Raw genomic sequence first — 18,960 nt, 5'->3', positions numbered from 1 at the left:
GATGTCAAGACAGCCTGGTCTGTAGTCACTGGATTTATCTTTCTCCTCTTGCTGTGAACAACAGTTGCAATCTTACAGCCCTATGGTACCCCCCACCAAACCTCTTCCTAAGTAAACATTGATGCAAACGTTCAGTTGGTATCTGCTGTTGGGCTCTGACACTATGGAGGACTCAGTACTGAGAGCAGAGCTGGGCACTCCACCTGAGTACAGGGAGACTGACCTTGCAGGGAATAAGATGCACATTTACAAGAATGAAACCTGGACTTTAAGGGTTGAGTTATTAAGAGAGATTATACACTGAGGCCAGTTTTCTGTGGAACTTAGAAGGGTATTGGGTGATCGAAGTCTTCAAGAATTAACAGGAATAGACAGGGTAGATAAAAATAACTTATTTCCACTGGTTGGGGATTCTAGATCTCAGAGATATAGTCTGTGAATGAGGGCCAGACCATTCAGGAGAGATGTTACAAAGCTAAAACAAAAAGTGTGGTAGATGCTCTGAACTCTTTTCCAAAAATGGTAGTGGATGCAGGATCAGTTGGTAATTTAAAATTTAAGCCAGATAAATCTTTCTTAAGCTAAGATAAGAAGGGATATGGGCCAAAGGAGGTAGATGGAGTTTGGTCACAAATCAGCCACGATCTCACTGAATGCAGGAACAGGCTGGAGGGACTGAATGGCCTGCTCCTGTTCCTAGGTTTCCTACAACATGATCGCCATCTATTCAGCCCAATCATTACTCAGACTAGCCTTTCCTGTGATTAGAAGAACTTCATGACTGTGGTCATCATTGACAATGTCAGCATTGTAATTCATTGCAAATGGTAGTCAATGTACTAGCACCATGTGGGTGTGGGTCTGTAGTCACATATCGACCAGACCAGGTAATTAACTGATTTGTGAGAATCATCGCTACTGAAACTCACTTTTTATTCCAGATTTTCTAAAATGATGTGAAATTTCATTCTGCCCTTGTTGGATACAACCGCATCATTAAGCCAGGCCCCTGGAATATTCAGTCAGTAGTACATCTATTATGCCCCCATTGCCCAAACTTGTCTGTAAAAGACCATTAATTCTGTCTATTATCCGCCAATCTATTCCTGTCCTGTTGATTTGCCCTTACTTTCTGTTGACACTGTCAGAAGCTGGATTCTCCTGTGTATTGTCAAGCTGACATCTCGACTCCTCTTTTCCTCTTTCATTTAGAGTTCTCCGTACCCTTCTCCATTCTTTTCTCTTCGAGGTGAATCTAGAGTGTATTCAGACAGAGTTTCAGGTCCGCCCACTACTGCACTACATTTCAACTTGAGACCAGGCTAGATCTCGCCCCAGTTTGCAGACGTCTGTCTTCCTCCGGTTGTGAAGGTCATTTGGAGGGTGCTCAAGTTAAAGGGAGCTTTTTGTGGGCAAAACCATCAGAGCCTGTTCGTGTCCCACGAGCAACAAGGTGAAACCATCAGTCTCGGTTTGTCTGTATCTAGCGAGGCGGCTACATTGTCTGCACACACCCAGCCATCTTAAGCTCTCCCTAACATCACCCCACGACCACTTGAATGTCACTAGTCTCTTGCACAGTACATCTCTTACTTTGGGTTTCAGCATCCCCTTCTCATAGAACCAGAGCTGCTCCAGTTCCTTATTCTCTGCAGTGACAATGACCCGTCCAGACTTCACATCCTCCTGACACAGAGTGACCGACAGAAGGTCATTTGTCTCTTTGTTCTTGATGTGGAAAAATGCAGGTTTCTGTAAAGTCAAAGACATTTTGGTGTTACCCTCAAGAGTGGTTAGCAAGGCAGAGTTGTGATGATTCTCTGTATTTCCCCCACCACATTTGTATGAATTGTCAGGCAACAAGAGTGAGAGAACTCAGATGAGAATGGTACCATACACACTTCAAAAGGGACAACTGACATACTGAGTCCCCGAGCAAGGAATGGCACAGGTAGGAGAAGAAATGAGTGGTGAGTTATATTTGGGAGATTAAAAGATTTTATTAATAGGAGGAAGAAAAGGTAGGGGAAGCGCAGATGTCCCACAAGTTGTCTCCGTATTCCTCGGAGTTGGTGGACAGGGATCAGAGGGGCTACAGACTTACAGTATCATGGTTGAGGTTGAGATTGGAGTTTGGAGGTTGGATTATGGAGCTAAACATATTTAGCCGCTCAGTTACAAGAAGCACAGTGTCCGGCACTAACCTGTGAGACCGGTGCTAAGGATCCAATCCTCAAGAAGCCGCTGTACTTGGGCCAGTTAGAAATCTCAATGGGCTCCAGGAGCACTTGGCGACCTCGGAAGTTGCTGTGCTCATACAGCACCCAGCTACAGATGGCAAAGATAAACTGAATGAGCATCAGTGACAGTGGGCAAGATAATGCCAGCCCTTTAACCTTTGGGGTTCTGTGAAGCCTGAACTTGGTTTGGGCTAGGAATGCCTGGAAATTTTACATCATGATGTCTCGCAGGTTTGAGGTGTTACCTCGAGGGGTTTGGTGTCTCTGCCCACTATATTGTGACAGGGAGTAATACTCTAAATGACAGTGTACACAAGTGGGTGTGTGGAATAGCCTCATACTGTTTGACTAGTCGCACTTTGAGACTGTTGTAACTATACAGATCAAGGCCAGGATTTCTGAACTTCCAGCAATGTTCTGAACCTCATGACATTGAAGAGTTAACTGCAAGCTTCCCAAGAGAAAATACACACCAATATTAACTAAAATAATGTTTTTTCTCCCATTTTAGTTAAACTACTTTGCCCTTCAGATCTAAATATTCTGGAGCTGGAGGAAAGAAAGACTGAATGGGTGATTTTTGACTCTTTTCAGACATGGAGGACCCTGTTCACTCTCTTATTGGTCCTGGGAAGACAGGACACTTTATTTTATTCATTCGTGGGATCTGGGCATCATTGGCCAGGCCAATATTTTATACCTACTCCTAATTTCCCAGAAGGCAGTTAAATGTCAATCACATTGTGGGTCTGGAGTCACATGTAGGCCTCAGACCAGGTAAGGATTCCTTCCCTGAAGGACATTAGTGAACCAGATGGGTTTTTCTGACGTACAGCAATCATTTTGTGGTCATCATTAGACTCGACTTGGAGGTGCCGGTGTTGGACTGGGGTGGACAAAGTTAACAATCACACAACACCAGGTTATTGTCCAACAGGTTTATTTGGAAGCACCAGCTTTTGAAGCACTGCCTGTCAAAGCAACCACTTGATGAGGGAGCAGCACTCCAAAAGATAGTCCTTCCAAATAAACCTGTTGGACTATAGCTTTGTCATGTGATTTTTAACATCATTAGACTCCTAATTCTAGATATCTACTGAATTAAAATTCCACGATCTGCCATAGCAGGATTCAAACTCAGGTCCCCAGAACATTACCAGGGTTTCTGAATTAACAGTCGAGTGGTAATACCACTGGCCATCACCTCTCCTATCAAGGAATCAATAACAGCATGGAGCCAAGATGATTGGAGGCAGGATGACACCTCCAGGAAGAGAAATTGGAGACAGGGGCAAATTGCTTGATTAACCAGTGTCAAAGATCATTAGTAATCAAATCAAATAAAATGCTTTCAAGTTAAAAAATTCTTTGCTTTGTTATTAAAAAGTGAATTAACCATATGTTTGTGGTTTTATTTCTCAATTGTCTAATGAGTCTCTTGGTCAAATGTTTAAGATGACAACAAACACTGTTCTCCACGTTGCCATTGCCTCCTATGTCGGCTCTTCAAGTGTAGTAAAGGGTCACTTAGATCCGACAGACCCATTGGATGTCCCTGATTGGGGAATCCCTATCCTTCAGCCAATGCCTGCCAACTCAGACTGAAGTCTCTATGAATGACACCCTTACTCAGCTTTGTAATACTGTCTGATCTGATCAACAGGAATAAACAGTGTGTAAATTCCAAGATGCAAGGGGTCAGCCATTCAGGGGGTTGTTAAAGGGGGGAGGGTGCGAAGCTGTTAATGCTGACACCATAGCCCGTGGGCAGGATGGGAATGAACGGGTCATTCCTGTCAGTTCAACTTGGAAATGGTCAATTTTACAAAACTGATATTCTGTTAATATCCTCCACTATTTGTATTTTAGTGGAGAAATAATCCTGCTATACTTTGGAATACTTTGGTGTAGTTTTGACCATGTATTTGGTGACTCTGTTCACTACAGTTGATGAGTAAATATCCACATCCAAGTAAAAAGCTGACAATATCTGTCCTGGAAAGTAACTACTTTCTAAAGACAATCAAATTAAAAGGAGTTGGTCATTAAACCTCATTGCATACTTACACACCACCATTGACACGGAGGGACAAAACCAGATTATTGTAACCGTCGGAGACCAGATTCTTCAATTCAGAGTCGAGTTCAATCTCTTTTCCTTCAAAGTTCTCCAAACTGTACAAAGTGATTGAAGGCTCAGAGAAGACCTGTGCAAAACAGAGGGTAAACCAATAGACCATATTCTAGCTCCACCATTACTGGCTCTGTTCCAATCCCCTCCCTTTCAATTCTGCTTTTCAAGCACATCTTTCAACTTCTTTCTTGTGAGCGATGCAGATTTTTAAAAGAACATCCCAAAGCACAAGGAAGAGCTTGCCATGGATAGATTTTTTTAAAGCACCTCTGGAGCTGGTGGGATTTGAATCTGGGTCTTCTGATCCAGGGCTGTGGACACTACCACTGCACCACAGGAGCCTGCAGAAACTGCATTTACATAGCGACCTCAGTAGTCTGAAAGCCCTTCGCAGGCAGATTCCTGATGAAGGGCTTATGCCTGAAACATCGATCCGCCTGCTCCTTGGATGCTGCCTGACCTGCTGTGCTTTTCCAGCACCACACACTTGACCCTTGACCCTTCACAGGCAATCAGGTACCCTGGAAATACAGCCACTGTTGGTCAAGTTGCTGTGGACTATTCAAGTAGGCTAATCCCATTGGAAGTCTCTGCTTACTCTATGTGGCTGCGATAGCAAGAGGACAGAAATGTCCAAAGTTTGCTTCAGAAGCTGAGCGTTGAAATATTTTCAGCAAATGCGGAAGCCAATCTTCACTTAGTGGGGGGGCCCCTCCAAATGTATTAAGTGGAATGGCTCGAGGGTAAGCAGGAAGGTGTGTGCTAGTGACTGACAGAGTTTATGTGCTTACCCCCTCCCCCAAAGAAATAGGTTTGACAGTGAGAGGGTGGGCTGGTGAAGGGGACCGTAACAATGAGCCCCATGCGCAATCTATTCCATTTGCTCATCCACTTTCTATGGTAGCAGGCTCCACATTCTCCCTGCTCCCTGTGTAAAGACGTTTCTCCCAAATTTCACGTTGGATTTAATTTTGGGCTACTCTATAATTTATGCCAAAAAAAGTGTGGTGCTGGAAAAACACAGCGGGTCAGGCAGCTTCCAAGGAGCAGGAGAATCGACGTTTCGGGCATAACCTCTTCATCAGGAATGATCACATTCCTGAAGAAGGGCTTATGCATGAAATGTTGACTCTTCTGCTCCTCGGATGCTGCCTGACCGGCTGTGCTTTTCCAACATCACACGTTTTGACTTTGATCTCCAGCATTTGCAGTTTTCATTTTCTCCTACTGTATAATTTATGACTGCTAGTGTCTGACTCCTCTCCACATCCACCTTCTCAAACCCTTGCATTATATAAATGACATTACTCCCTGGAGAGAGAGGAAATCTCTGGATTATTCAGCCTGTCAGTTCATAACATCACAGTGCCTGGTTGCTTCTTGCTGGCTTTGGGCCTGGGAAGATTGAGTTGCTTAGCGGATGCCTAGCTCCAATCAGGCAGATCACAAGGGTTTGAACATCCAGGAGAGTCGTGTAGGTCACAGAGCAATGGAGGGATGGGGGGGAACGGAGCATTTCTTTGTGGATACTCCTGCTTCCCATGTGATGTCTTACAGTGTATTCAAAGAGTCTGAATTGTTGTGCCAATGCATACTCCTGTGCGTGCTGTAGCCCGAAGCTATTGCGAGGACCCAACTTTCTCTCCGTCACATGGCTGACCCGCAATCTCTTCCTACCACAAAAATCTAAACTCATAACTTACTAAACTGGATCCTCAGCCAAACAAGACTGAACTCAGTCACTGCTGAATACCTGGCGAAAGATGTAAGTTCCTCATAAAATGATAGGGTCCCAATCTGAATTTACACAGGAGGCTTCTCCTGGAGGAGAAAGTGAGGGCTGCAGATGCTGGAGATCAGAGCTGAAAATGTGTTGCTGGAAAAGCGCAGGTCAGGCAGCATCCAAGGGACAGGAGAACCGACGTTTCGGGCATAAGCCCTTCTTCAGGAATTCCTGGAGCCAATGGTAAAACCAGTGGGTGATGGAGAACAAACAGAAAGCTCACTGTTCTGATTTTAACTCCCATTCCACCTAATTACCTCCAAGAGGTGGAGGAGGATGTTAAAGTGGTCCCTCAAAGAGCAGCTCTGTCTATACCAGTAAATTTAATCTAATGTCTTTCACCAACTGAACCATTTGGTCAGAATAATGAACCAGCTCCTCCAATAGTCATGACCCACAGCTGATATTTACCTAGCACATGAAATACAGTGAAATGTCCCGAGGTACTGCATTGGAACATGAGCAAATTTCAACATCAAGTCACATGAGGTGTTAGGCCAGGCAACCCAAACTTTGATCAAGGAAGCTACAGTTTGCCAATAGTGGAGACTTACATGCGGTATGGCCATCACACTTCGGATGTGGGCAGTCACCCTGCTGCCCATCGATGGGAGGTCTGGATAATCTCCCTCACCAACCACAAAGACTCTCCCACTGTAATCCTGGCCCTCATACAGCGCCCAACTGAAAGACAATACATGCTTGAATTGGTGAACAGTGCATTGTGCTGGAACGTAGAGCTATGGCTATTAGCTGGATCGCAAGAACAGAACTACACTGAACAGACCATTCAGCCCATCAAGTCAATGTTGTGGCTTGTGCTCCAAGTGAGCCTACTATTAACATTCTTAACCTAACCCTACTAACATGTCCTTTTTCTCCTTATATATTAAGGGAAGCTAGATAAGTGTAGAACAAGTCAACAAAAAATGAAAATTGGACTTTAAAGGATCTGGGAAGAGGGAGTGTTTCAGTTGTAGAGTCTTGTTCAGAGACCATTTAGAGTACTGCTTTAATCAGGGTCCTCAAGCCCAGCAGCAGGTACAACACAGAGATGATAATAAAAAAAACAGAAATTGCTGGAGATACTCAGCAGGTCTGGCAACATCTGTGGAGAGAAAACAAGTCCCGAGACATTTCTTCTGAATATCCTCCAACATCGGTGGTTTTTGTCTTATTCCACTATGGGACATCGAGACCAAATGTGTTGCATGATGGCATTTAATTTCACAGATTAAACTCATATTCCCATGAGTCTGGGAGAAAGAAGTGTGTTCTGGTTGAGATGTAAAAAACGATAAGTGGATATATATTTCTCCAGAACCAGGGCAAAAAAATCTTAAAAATGGAGCCAAGACTTTCAGAAATCTTTTTTATGTAAAAGATCATGAAAATCTAGAACTCTCACACCAAGATTGATGGATGGACCAATTGGAGTTTTCAAGATAAAATGCAACACATTTTTCTGTGAGATCAGATATTAAGGAACATGTAGCAACATTAACTAAATGGAGCTGAGCTACATTTAACCCAGATATCATTAAAACGCGGAACAGTTGAGGCACTGAATGACACACTTATATTCTGAAACCTATCAAAGGACAGAAACCAGCATATCCCATTCTAAAAGATGAAAGATTTGATCTAAAATTGTTTAATGCATCACATCTCTATGACACTGGACTCCTTTGGCTATCAATTCTGTGATCATGATCTTATTCTCCACAACCACCTGATGAAGGAGCGGTGGTCAGAAAGCTCATGCTTCCAAATAAACTTGTTGGACTATAACCTGTTGCACTATAACCTGGTGTGGTGTAGTTTTTAATGGCTTGCGACCAATAGAGTGCCACAAGGATCGGTGCTCGGTCCACTACTTTTCATTATTTATATAAATGATTTGGACGTGAGCATAAGAGGGAAAGTTAGTAAGTTTGCAGATGACACCAAAATTGGAGGTGCAGTGGACAGCAAAGAAGCTTACCTCAGATTACAACAGGATCTTGATCAGATGGGCCGATGTGCCGAGAAGTGGCTGATGGAGTTTAATTTAGATAAATGAGAGATGCTGCATTTTGGGAAAGCAAATCTTAGCAGGACTTATAGACTTAATGGTAAGATAAGTGGGAGTGTTGCTGAACAAAGAGATCTTGGAGTGCAGGTTCATAGTACTCAAAGTGGAGTCGCAGATAGATAGGATAGTGAAGGCAGCATTTGTTATGCTTTCCTTTATTGGTCAGAGTATTGAGTACAGGAGTTGAGAGGTCATGTTGAGGCTGTGCAGGACATTGGTTAGGCCACTGTTGGAATATTGCGTGCAATTCTAGTCTCCTTCCTATCGGAAGGATGTTGTGAAACTTGAAAGAGTTCAGAAAAGATTTACAAGGATTTTGCCAAGGTTGGAGGATTTGAGCTACAGGAAGAGGCTAAACAGGCTAGGGCTGTTTTCTCTAGAGCGTCGGAGGCTGAGGGGTGACCTTATAGAGGCTTATAAAATCATGAGGGGCATGGATAGGATAAATAGACAAAGTCTTTTCCCTGGGGTGGGGCAGTCCAGAACTAGAGGGCATAGGTTTAGGGTGAGAGTGGAAAGATATAAAAGAGACCTAAGGGGCAACTTTTTCAAGCAGAGGGTAGTACATGTATGGAATGAGCTGCCCGAGGATATGGTGGAGGCTAATACGATTGTAACATTTAAAAGGCATCTGGATGGGTCTATGAATAGGAAGGGTTTGGAGGGATATGGGTCAGGTGCTGGCAGGTGGGACCAGATTGGGTTGAGATATCTGGTCGGCGTGGACAAGTTGGACCAAAGGGTCTGTTTCCGTGCTGTACATCTCTATGACTCTATATTCTGAAAAAATTGGAAGCTTTGTGCTCAGACCGTGCAGTGCTTTAGGATGTCACTGTGCGGCGCTAGTGAGCAAAGATGCAAATGGCTGCCCACTGCTGGCGAAGTGGTGGAAAGTCAGACAGGGAGTTCTTGCAACAAAGCAACGTAACAAAGGACTGAGACCAGAAATCCATGTCCCATTCTCAGACAGAAATAGCACCCCCTCCAGTATTCTCACTAATAATCATTAAAAGTCAAATGCTTCTGTAATAGTTGCACTGCCTCTGTTAGCTTAATGAAGGTGGTAACTCACTGTGTGTTTGCAATTGAACAGGATGATGTTGCTGCATGATTGGTGCCTATTTAACTTGCTATAAATACTTAGGGATAATAATTAAAAGGGTGACTGCACATGCTGATGACATTAAATGTGTATTGTCATCCTTTTTATATTGTGATTCACTTTGGGAATTTAAAATGTACACATTTTTAATCTTTGTATTTAAAACATTTTGCTGTCTCTCTCCTCAATCTTCTTCAAACCAATCTTTCTTTCTCTTTCTCGTTCTCTTCTGTATCTGATATGACACTAAACTGAACTATTTTCTGGTGGCAGATTGGCTCAGTGGTTAGCACTGCTGCCTCACAGTGCCAGGGACTCGGGCTTGATTCCACCCTCGGGGAAACTGTGTGGAGTTTGCACATTCTCTCCATGTCTGCATGTGTTTCCTCTGGGTGCTCCGGTTTCCTTCCACAGTCCAAAGATGTGCAGATTAGGTGGATTGGCAATGTTAAATTGCCCCATTGCGTCCAGGGATGTATAAGTTGAGTGGACTAGCCATGGGAATTACAGAGATAGTGTGGGTCTGGATGGGATGCTTTTCAGAGGGGCAGTGTGTACTCAGTGGGTTGAATGGCCCACTTCCATAATGTGGGGATTCTAGCTTAATTCAACCTATTTCTCAGTCTTTCCACTATATAATTTCAGTCATTAATGTTCATTGATTAAAACACCCATGCAGTTGCACTGTTCACTGAGAAGTGTCTGATTCGCTGTTGCCTTCAATAAAACTCTATCAGTTCACATTTTCTGTGACCTAACAGTAAATAATGTTTGAGCTGAAGTATGGAGGGCTAAGTGTGACACAGCCACTATTATATTGTTTATTTATGGAACTGGTCTCAGATAACAATTGGGGGTGGTAGGGTGATTTTGGATGTAAAAAGGTAAGACTTGCATTTATATAGTGCCTTTGTCAACCTCAGGACTTCTCCAACTATATTAAACTACACTATTTTTGAAGTGTAGTCAAGGCTGTAATGTAGTTTATACAAAGCAAGCTCCCATAAATATCAAAGTGACATCTCTGAAAAATGGTCGCTGGACCAGAAACATTAACTCTGCTTTCTCTCCACAAATGCTGCCAGACCTGCTGAATTGCAGTAGCAATTTCTGTTTTTGTTTCAGGTTTTCTGTGCCCGCAGTTTGTTGGTTTATAACATCAAAGTGATAATAGCCAGATAAATCTAGTTTAGGGATGTTGATTGAAACGTACCATTTGTCAGGCCATCAGGCCTGCCTCCTCAGTTTACACATGCCACACTGATGGTATGCAATATGTTGCAACAATAAACTGCATTTACCTGCCACTTAGAACCCTGCAAGACTGCATCTTAAAATCTTTTGGGAGCTCCATCTTGTTCCCCTCAAGCATCATGCAGCGTCCACTGAATTCCACCTCTGCATAGGCCTTTATCTTTATTGTGAAAGAAAAGAATTTAAATTTAAATTCCAGGAAAAAGGAACTTTTGTCAATCATCTTATCCATATCCTCTGGCATTGACTATTTCGCCCCCTTAACCTTATCAAAACACTTCAAGATTTTTAATCCCTTTATCAGATCCCTATTTAGCTTTCCCAGCTTGAGGCAGAATAGCATCAGGCTCACTGTGGAACTAAAGTTCCTTATCTGTGGTACCAGATTAGTCAATCTCTCTAAGTCTTGCCACCCTACCTAAACAGCGATGGGCAGCATTAGACACAATACTCTAGCTAGAATCTAGCCAATGTTTTAGAAAGGCTCATAATACCTTCTATGTTCTTTCTCACCGAGCTTGAGTGATAAAGCTAACTCAAGTTCGCTTACAAAATAAATAAATTGCAGAGAATAATACTTACCTTCAATTGGAGTTGTGGATTGCTTGGCTCCACCTGAACATACAAAACACAAGATGGTGTCACATTGTTGGTCAGCCAATGTTTATGCCATGACCTAATCCCTACTCTCAGCTCTCTGGGACATACACCGTGAAACAGGTTCGGTCAGGGCCCCTCTCAACATGTTTGCTTGCAAACCACCACTCCCCCACCCCCATGTCTTCAACATTCCATACAGCTCCCTGCTGCACAACAAAATTGATTTTCTGAATAAAGTGCAGTAATACAATGAAAAATACATTTGCCGAGACATTTGCATCATTACTTAATCTGAAACTGAATTCATTAGTTGAAAATAGAGTAGCCCTGTCCAGAAGCAGACTGATTGAGACCCACTGAATAAAGTGCAGTGGAGAACTGATTCAGTCACACTTGTGATGGAACAAAGCAGTTGATTATTTTTTCACATTGCCCATAGAAGGAATTGTCTGAGCAGGTGTTGTCTTGATCATGAGAGCCCATATGTGGTCAGTATTGAACAAAGATCTGCCAGGTCCTGGCTTGTGCCCAGTGTGTATCCCCACCCGAAAAAAGATGCTCGTTCTGATTTGACCACATTACTCTCCATCAAAGGACATTTTAAATCTCTCAGCCCTTCATCCCCATTTACTATTTAGGCCCAGGGTTATCATTATAAATGTTTCATGTTTATTTAGTTTCAAATGCACTTTTGGAAAATATTGAAGTCTGGTTTTAGCATATCATTTTTAATTGTTTCTCCATCAGCCTCAGCAAAATGGACACAATCAGTGATGGCCAATTTGCTACCTGTCTCCCAACCTTGACAACACCCAGAGAGTGTGTGGCTGGGCACTGGTGTGTGTGTGAGCGAGTCAGGGAAGTGCAGAATAAGATAGCCCCGTCTAAAGCAGGGTCACTGTCACAGGGAAGGAGCCAACCTGGATTCAACTTGTGTAGTCCTGGCAATTGAACAAGTGGGGTCCTTCACTTCCTCAAGATGCCTTGAACTTCTCTCCTGGATGCCTCAGATTGTAAGTTCAGAACCTTTATAGTACATGTGGCAAACATCAAGGTAGGAACATGTCCCTTTATTGTGAGATTGAATTTGCACAGGAGTACAGTGGAAAATGCAGCAATGATTGAACTGAATGGCAAAATAATTTGGGAGTGTTGTATGGTCCCACCATATGATTTAATAAAATAAAATGCCAATTTTAAAACCAAAGAAAGAAGGTTTTTCACATCCTGTTGGATTACAGTGTATGTTCCTTCCAAAAAATGTTAATGATGATTTACTTGCCCCTTGAGCAATATCTTGAACACCTTGCCGTTGTCCCAACGGTTTCTCAATAGAGGTCAGTGCAACTCTGAGTGGAAAGTATCTCATGTACACATCGCCCCCTCTGAAACAAGTTCCAGTGGCAAATAGATATACAAATACACTGTCACTTGTATAGAAGCAATTTTTGAGAAGAATGTTAACGTGCTTCCTCAAGATTAGATTCTCATAGTTTTTCTTTCTCCTTTCTTCAGTCCCAAAGGTGTTTATGGCAGCAGACACCTGGTTGCTTTCCCTGGCTCAATCCCCTACACCTCGGCTATAAGTGTGTACTTTCCTCTCAATACTTAAAAGAAACATAAAGATGTTTGAGTTCCCACCTACCATCTACTTGCCTCTGTAAGGGGGCACCAATTAGAAATCAGCAAGAGAAACCCTCATCAATTCCTGTTTCTCTCTCTCTGCTTTGTCAGGCCAAGAAAAAGCTGCTAACTCCAGTTGAATTTTGACAATTTTAACCAACCTGTCCAGATGTGTTATGACACAGCACTGGTGCAGGTGGGGACTCAAACCCAGGTCTACTGGCTCAGAGCTACAGACATTACCACTGCACCACAACAGTCCTCCAGTTGAATGTATTTTTTTTCCTTTTAGACACCCATGTGGCCAATCCCCTATTTGTTTTTGTGGACAAGGTCCAGGCTGCAGTAGTAGCAGTAGCTGCTTGTGCAGCTGGACATAGTTCAAACTAAAGGAAAAACAAACACACACTACATAAAACCAAAAAGAAACAAATACTTCCGGATGAATGTATTTCTGGAAGGTTCATCACATGACCATCTGCTTCCAATCACATCACTCTACCCACCCACCATTTATCAACTGACCTGTCACTCTTCAGTTGTCCCGCCTTCCCACAGCCAATTGAATGATTTGGGGGAAGTTCTTGGCTAATCTAATTGTAACCACAAATGGATATTCCTTACACCACCATTGCTTACCAAGAATCTATCCAGCTCTGCCTTAAAAATATGAAAAGATTTTGCTTTCATTGCCCTTCTAGGAAGAGAGTTTCAAAGACTTGTAACTCTCAAAAAAAAACTTCACCTCATCTGATTGAAGTTGGAGATCCCTTATTTTTAAAGTGACCCCTAGTTCTAGATTCTCCTGTAAGAGGAAACATCCTCTCTACATCTGGCCTGTCAAGAACTCTCAGGTTTTTATATGCTTCAATCAAGTTGCCACTTACTCTCCTGGACTCCGATGGTTACAAGGCTAGCCTGTCCAACCTTTTCCCATAAGGCAACCTGCTCAATTCAGGTTCCAGGTATTAGTGTAGTGCTGCTCTCTACCTGTAGAGTAATCTAACCTGAGGAGAAAGTGAGGTCTGCAGATGCTGGAGATCAGAGCTGAAAATGTGTTGCTGGAAAAGCGCAGCAGGTCAGGCAGCATCCAGGGAATAGGAGAATCGACGTTTCGGGCATAAGCCCTTTTGAAGAAGGGCTTATGCCCGAAACGTCGATTCTCCTGTTCCCTGGATGCTGCCTGACCTGCTGCGCTTTTCCAGCAACACATTTTCAGCGAGTAATCTAACCTCCCCACCCTGCCCTCCGCCACACACACACACACACACACACACACATCCTGGGCTGGTGATAGAACTTCAAATGCTGCATTGATGAAGAACTTGGACATCAATTGGAGAGTGCATTTTCCAGAGTACAGCAGCAGCTCAGAACACAGCAGTTTCTTCATCAAGGTATTGGTGGAAGGGACAGGCACATTATTAAGATTATAAGAGGACACGGTATTGAGGTAAAAGTTCTGCTTACCAGTAAGATAGGGTGCAGGGAGCTAATATTACAATTCTGGGCACCCCAGTCCTGAGGATTCCGGTAAATTCCTTTCTCGACAATGTACTGAGCTCCGGAATAATTGACACCTTCGTAAGCCACCCATCTGAAAGATGAAATGATGAATATTTACCAGCAAGGCAGCAGCTCAATTCAGATTTGAAAACAGGAATTGCAGCTCAATTCCTGGGAAAGGAAAAGCATTTTCTAGGCATTGAGCCCAGCTACTGTCAGCTCAAGGTCTTAAATTATTCACTTTTATATTAAGCTTATTTGCTTTTCCTGGAGGATATTCTCCCTCGGGATTTGGTCCTCCTTATACCTCACCCAAGATGCCTTCCTTCAGCATGAGCACAGGCAGCTGTTTGACTGTGGAGCCTTTTGCAGGTAACACCTGAATACATCGGTGTCACACCTGATGGAAAAAACAGGTCATCCTCAGTGAGCAGTCAGCAGTGACAAAACTCCACATTTCCCATGTGTATCTGAGGTATTAGAGACAGATTTCAACATTCAATTGAACTTAGATCGCTAGAGATCAAATCTGATACAATCCCTGTCAATAATGACCAATTCCAAATAGAGAGAAGTTAATCATTGCCCCTGGACATTCAGTGGTACTGCTATCCTTATGTCCCCCATTATCAACATCCTGCAGGTTACCATCATCCAGAAACTCAACTGGACCAGCCATATTAATACAGTGGTGGCAAGAGCAGGTCAGAGCTAAGTTCAACCATGGGACTTCTCACCCAGAACCTAATTTCCAAATGGCAAGTAACAAGCCTCCTGACTCCCTGTCCATCCTCAGCAAGGCACAAGTATGAGTGAGATGGAATACTCCCCACTTGCCTGCATGAGGGCAGCTCCAATATCAGTGAAAAAAAACTCAACACCATCCAGGATGAAGCCGCCCACCTGATTGTTTGTGGATGTGGTGCCCCTCATTCCCTTTGCCTCTGATGCTCAGTAGCAGTGCTGTGTAACAGATAGACTGAGACATTACCTTACAAACACATGACCACTTCCATCCAGATAGACAAGGGCTGCATACACACAGGAGCACCAACAGCTGCAAGTTCCCTGCAAGCCACACACTATCCTGATTTTGGGAAAATAAATGACCTTTCCTTCTGTGTCACTGGGTTAAAATTTCAGAATTCCCTCCCTAACGGTACTGTGGCTGTACACCAAATGGATTGCAACGAAGGTTCAAGAAGGCACCTTCTCAAGGAGAATGGGGAGTGACCCAGCCAGTGAAGCCCACGTCCCATGAATGGAAAAGAAAAGGCTACAGCTTGCTAAGTGTACCTTAAACACTAGGGAGCGCTAGATTTCACAAAGTAGGTAGAATGTTCCTGTTTTTGGGATAAGTCTGAAAGCAGAAGAGTTTTAGATTAGATTAGATTACTTACAGTGTGGAAACAGGCCCTTCGGCCCAATAAGTCACAATGACCCGCCGAAGTGCAACCCACCCAGACCCATTCCCCTACATTTACCCCTACCCCTTACACTACGGGCAATTTTGCATGGCCAATTCATCTAACCTGCACATTTTTGGATTGTGGGAGGAAACCGGAGCACCCGGAGGAAACCCACGCAGACAGGGGGAGAATGTGCAAACTCCACACAGTCGGTCACCTGAGGCGGGAATTGAACCTGGGAGTTTTGTGGAAAGAAAGCCATGGCCTACTTTAGTCATTAAAAACCTGTCAGATTTTACAACAATCTGACAGTGAATAGCTGCTGGTTAGATTTCTCCTGGAGTTAAGACGCTAGAGCAAGTCCCACCCTCCCAAAGCTGCCAGCCAATCAGAGGCTGGCTGCTGCGGAACTTGGCCATTGCCTCCAGGCTCTTTCCAGACCTGCTTGGAATGCAAGTGACTGCAGCTGAGGTGGTAGGAGATCCTCAAGTAAGTCTTTAATTGACCACTTTAAGAACATTATTTGACGGAGGAGTGGAAAGTTCAACCATGGGCCTTCCCACCCAGAACCTAATTTCCAAATGGCAGGAAAAGGGGGAGTAGTTCCCCAATACCAACACACTGCCCGTCCTGCCACTTCACAGGTCAGAAAGTTCCACTTATAAATATTAAAGAAAACACTGGTGTTTGTAAAGTAAAAGGAAATGGCAGCCAAAATAAACATCATAATAACAGCGCCTTTGTATTGTGCCTACTTGCAGTCCATGGTAGTTCTGTCACTTACACTCCACTCATGACTTGCATGGATTGTACGTGGTTTTTGACATTAACCAGCTCCAGGTCTGGGATGGGCTCAGTGATCATAATTGAATCACTTTCTTCATCGTCAATTCTGTTGTTCAGAGCAATCACGGGGTTGAAAAACTCCTTTTGGAAAAAGAAAGGAAGATATGAAACAAGGTGACTTGGAACCACTTTCTGTTCAACAGCTGCCACTTACTTAAATAAAGAAATGATCCCTTTGGCTTTTTGCAAATTCATTCCACCTCTCCACTCTTGTGCTCCCACTGATATGGCTGGCAGTAGAAGATTAGTTGTCAATCTGCTGTCGCTGCCTGGAGTGTTAACCATTTGCTTTGCCATGTGGATACTACAATGGGGCATCAGTATACATTATGGGTAAATGCCACTCACCCCTCCCACAGCACATGCGTAGCAGCAGCAGCTCACCCCAATCACTTCACTAAACAGTGCAGTCTTTACAAGCAGAAATCTTGGCTAATTTTGCCTTTTCCAAACCCAAGATCACAAGATCAACTACATCATGCCTCATAGAATCATAGAATAACACTCCTCCAAAAGAGCCCTGTAACCCACCATGCCTATGGTGGCTCTTTGGAAGAGCTATCCAATTTGTCCATCTCCCTTTTAACTTTCCTAACAGCTCAACACATTTTATGATCTCAGGAATCCATATGACATCCTGGTGAATGTTGCCAGTGTGTCCACCACCAGAAGCTATTCCAGCAGAACATTACTCCAGGAGGTAGTGCCACCATCTGGTCAAGATGAAAGACTGCACTTTGACTACTGGTAGTGGCTAGTCTCCAACATAGAAATGCTTACCTCTCTTCATTTATTACGTCATGTGGGGGGAGGTGGAGAAGCTTAGCTCTGTGCCTTCGCTTTACAAGAAATTGTTTCCCAATACTTACTGCCCGGATGAGGCGCATTGACTTCAAATCCTCATCACAGCCACTCCACGTCCTCCAGTCCATGAACTCGCCTTCTTCCAAGAGATACTGATGACCCCTGAACCCTTCCTTAGAGTAGCCAACCCATCTGCAAGAATATGTGAATGACAAAACACAGCAAGTCAGGATTAAGCATTTAAAAAGCAGTGGCTTCATGAATAAACAACCACCCAACATCGTTGCCTAAAAGAATTGAGGGAGCTTTACTCAGTATCTAACACCGTGTTGTTCCTGTCCTGGGAGTGTTTGTTGAGGACAGTATCGAGGAAGCTTTACTTTCAGTTCAAAAGCGTGGAATGAAAAGAAAGTACTTGCATTTCTGTTGCAGATTCTGTGACCTCAGAGCAACCCAAAGCTTCTCAGAGCTAAAGAAGTATATTCAAAATGTAGTTGCTGTTATAATATCAGAAAGGTAGATGCCAGTTTGTGCACAGCAAGCTCCCACAACGAGCAACTGAAATAAGGGACAAGTTCAGCTGTTTTTTGTTAGGGTGAGAGTTAAATGTTGCACAGGGATAATTATTGCACCAGGACATCAGAAAGAACTTCTCTGCTTTTCAAATGGTATAGAGGATACTTTGCATCTGTCCAACTTGCTAAACAGAGTTGAAGCTCCGTGTCTGATCAGTAAGTAGCCTCTCAGACAGCAGCACTTGATTTCTACTGCACTGGAGATGTCAATCTTCAGACTCCAGGTGAGAGCGCAGTTCCCACCAGCCATAGCAAACATGTCATTTTATCAGCAGTAGAAAGATTTATGGAAGTCCATCACACTGTCTGTATACAATGGATAACTTCATGGATATACGACTCAGAAACAGGCCAATTGGCCCAACCAGTTCATGCCAGCGGTTATGTTTCACTCAAACCCCCTCCTTCATCTAAATCTATCATTGTAATTCCCTATCCCTTCTCCCTTGACTACTAGTCTAGCTTCCCTTTAAATAAATCTATACTATTGACCTCAACCACACCATGTGGCACTGAGTTACTCGCATACTGAGAGTGTATATATACAGAAACAAATACTGGGGAAGTGATAGCCTAGTGGTTTTATCGTTGGGACTATTTATCCCTGAACTCAATAAAAGCAATCAGGAATTATGAATCTACTGATGACTATGAAAACATTGTTGGGAAAACCCGTCTGGCTGACTAATGTCCTTTGGGGAAGAGATCTGCCATCCTTACCTGGTCTGATCTATATGTGACTCCAGACCCACAGTAATGTGGTTGACTGTCAACTGCCCTCTGAAAAGGGCCGAGCAAGCCACTCAGTTGTATCAGTTGCTACAAAGTCTAAAAAAAAATCATTGTGGGTCAACCTACAGCACAAAGACTACAGTGGTTCAGGAGGGCAGCTCACTATCACCTTGTCTAACTAGGGCAAGAAATGCTGGCCAGCCAAAAACCTCCATTGTAAAGTGCTCCTGACCCAAGAAAGGGTGTCAGTGCAGTGGGTAGGGGGTCAGTACAGCGGG

At 43.5% G+C, this 18,960-nt stretch overlaps 1 protein-coding gene across 1 annotated transcript in view; it reads right to left on the bottom strand.

Annotated features, from left to right (window-relative positions):
• Positions 1–18,960, bottom strand: part of LOC122563379 (beta/gamma crystallin domain-containing protein 2-like) — a 140,036-nt gene that overhangs the window by 4,264 nt on the left and 116,812 nt on the right. The window contains exons 13-21 of the mRNA XM_043717120.1: positions 17,441–17,567; positions 16,510–16,652; positions 14,281–14,407; positions 11,170–11,202; positions 10,635–10,747; positions 6,712–6,841; positions 4,308–4,447; positions 2,205–2,328; positions 1,594–1,752 (exon numbers count right to left, since the gene is read on the bottom strand). Coding sequence (XP_043573055.1) covers positions 1,594–1,752; positions 2,205–2,328; positions 4,308–4,447; positions 6,712–6,841; positions 10,635–10,747; positions 11,170–11,202; positions 14,281–14,407; positions 16,510–16,652; positions 17,441–17,567 — 1,096 coding nt within the window. The remainder of the gene's footprint in view (positions 1–1,593; positions 1,753–2,204; positions 2,329–4,307; positions 4,448–6,711; positions 6,842–10,634; positions 10,748–11,169; positions 11,203–14,280; positions 14,408–16,509; positions 16,653–17,440; positions 17,568–18,960) is intronic.

The sequence above is a fragment of the Chiloscyllium plagiosum genome, chromosome 27, assembly GCF_004010195.1.
Source record: "Chiloscyllium plagiosum isolate BGI_BamShark_2017 chromosome 27, ASM401019v2, whole genome shotgun sequence".
Lineage (NCBI taxonomy): Eukaryota > Metazoa > Chordata > Chondrichthyes > Orectolobiformes > Hemiscylliidae > Chiloscyllium > Chiloscyllium plagiosum.
The sequence above is the reverse complement of the archived record's forward strand: the minus strand, read 5'-3'. Positions and strand labels throughout refer to the sequence as shown.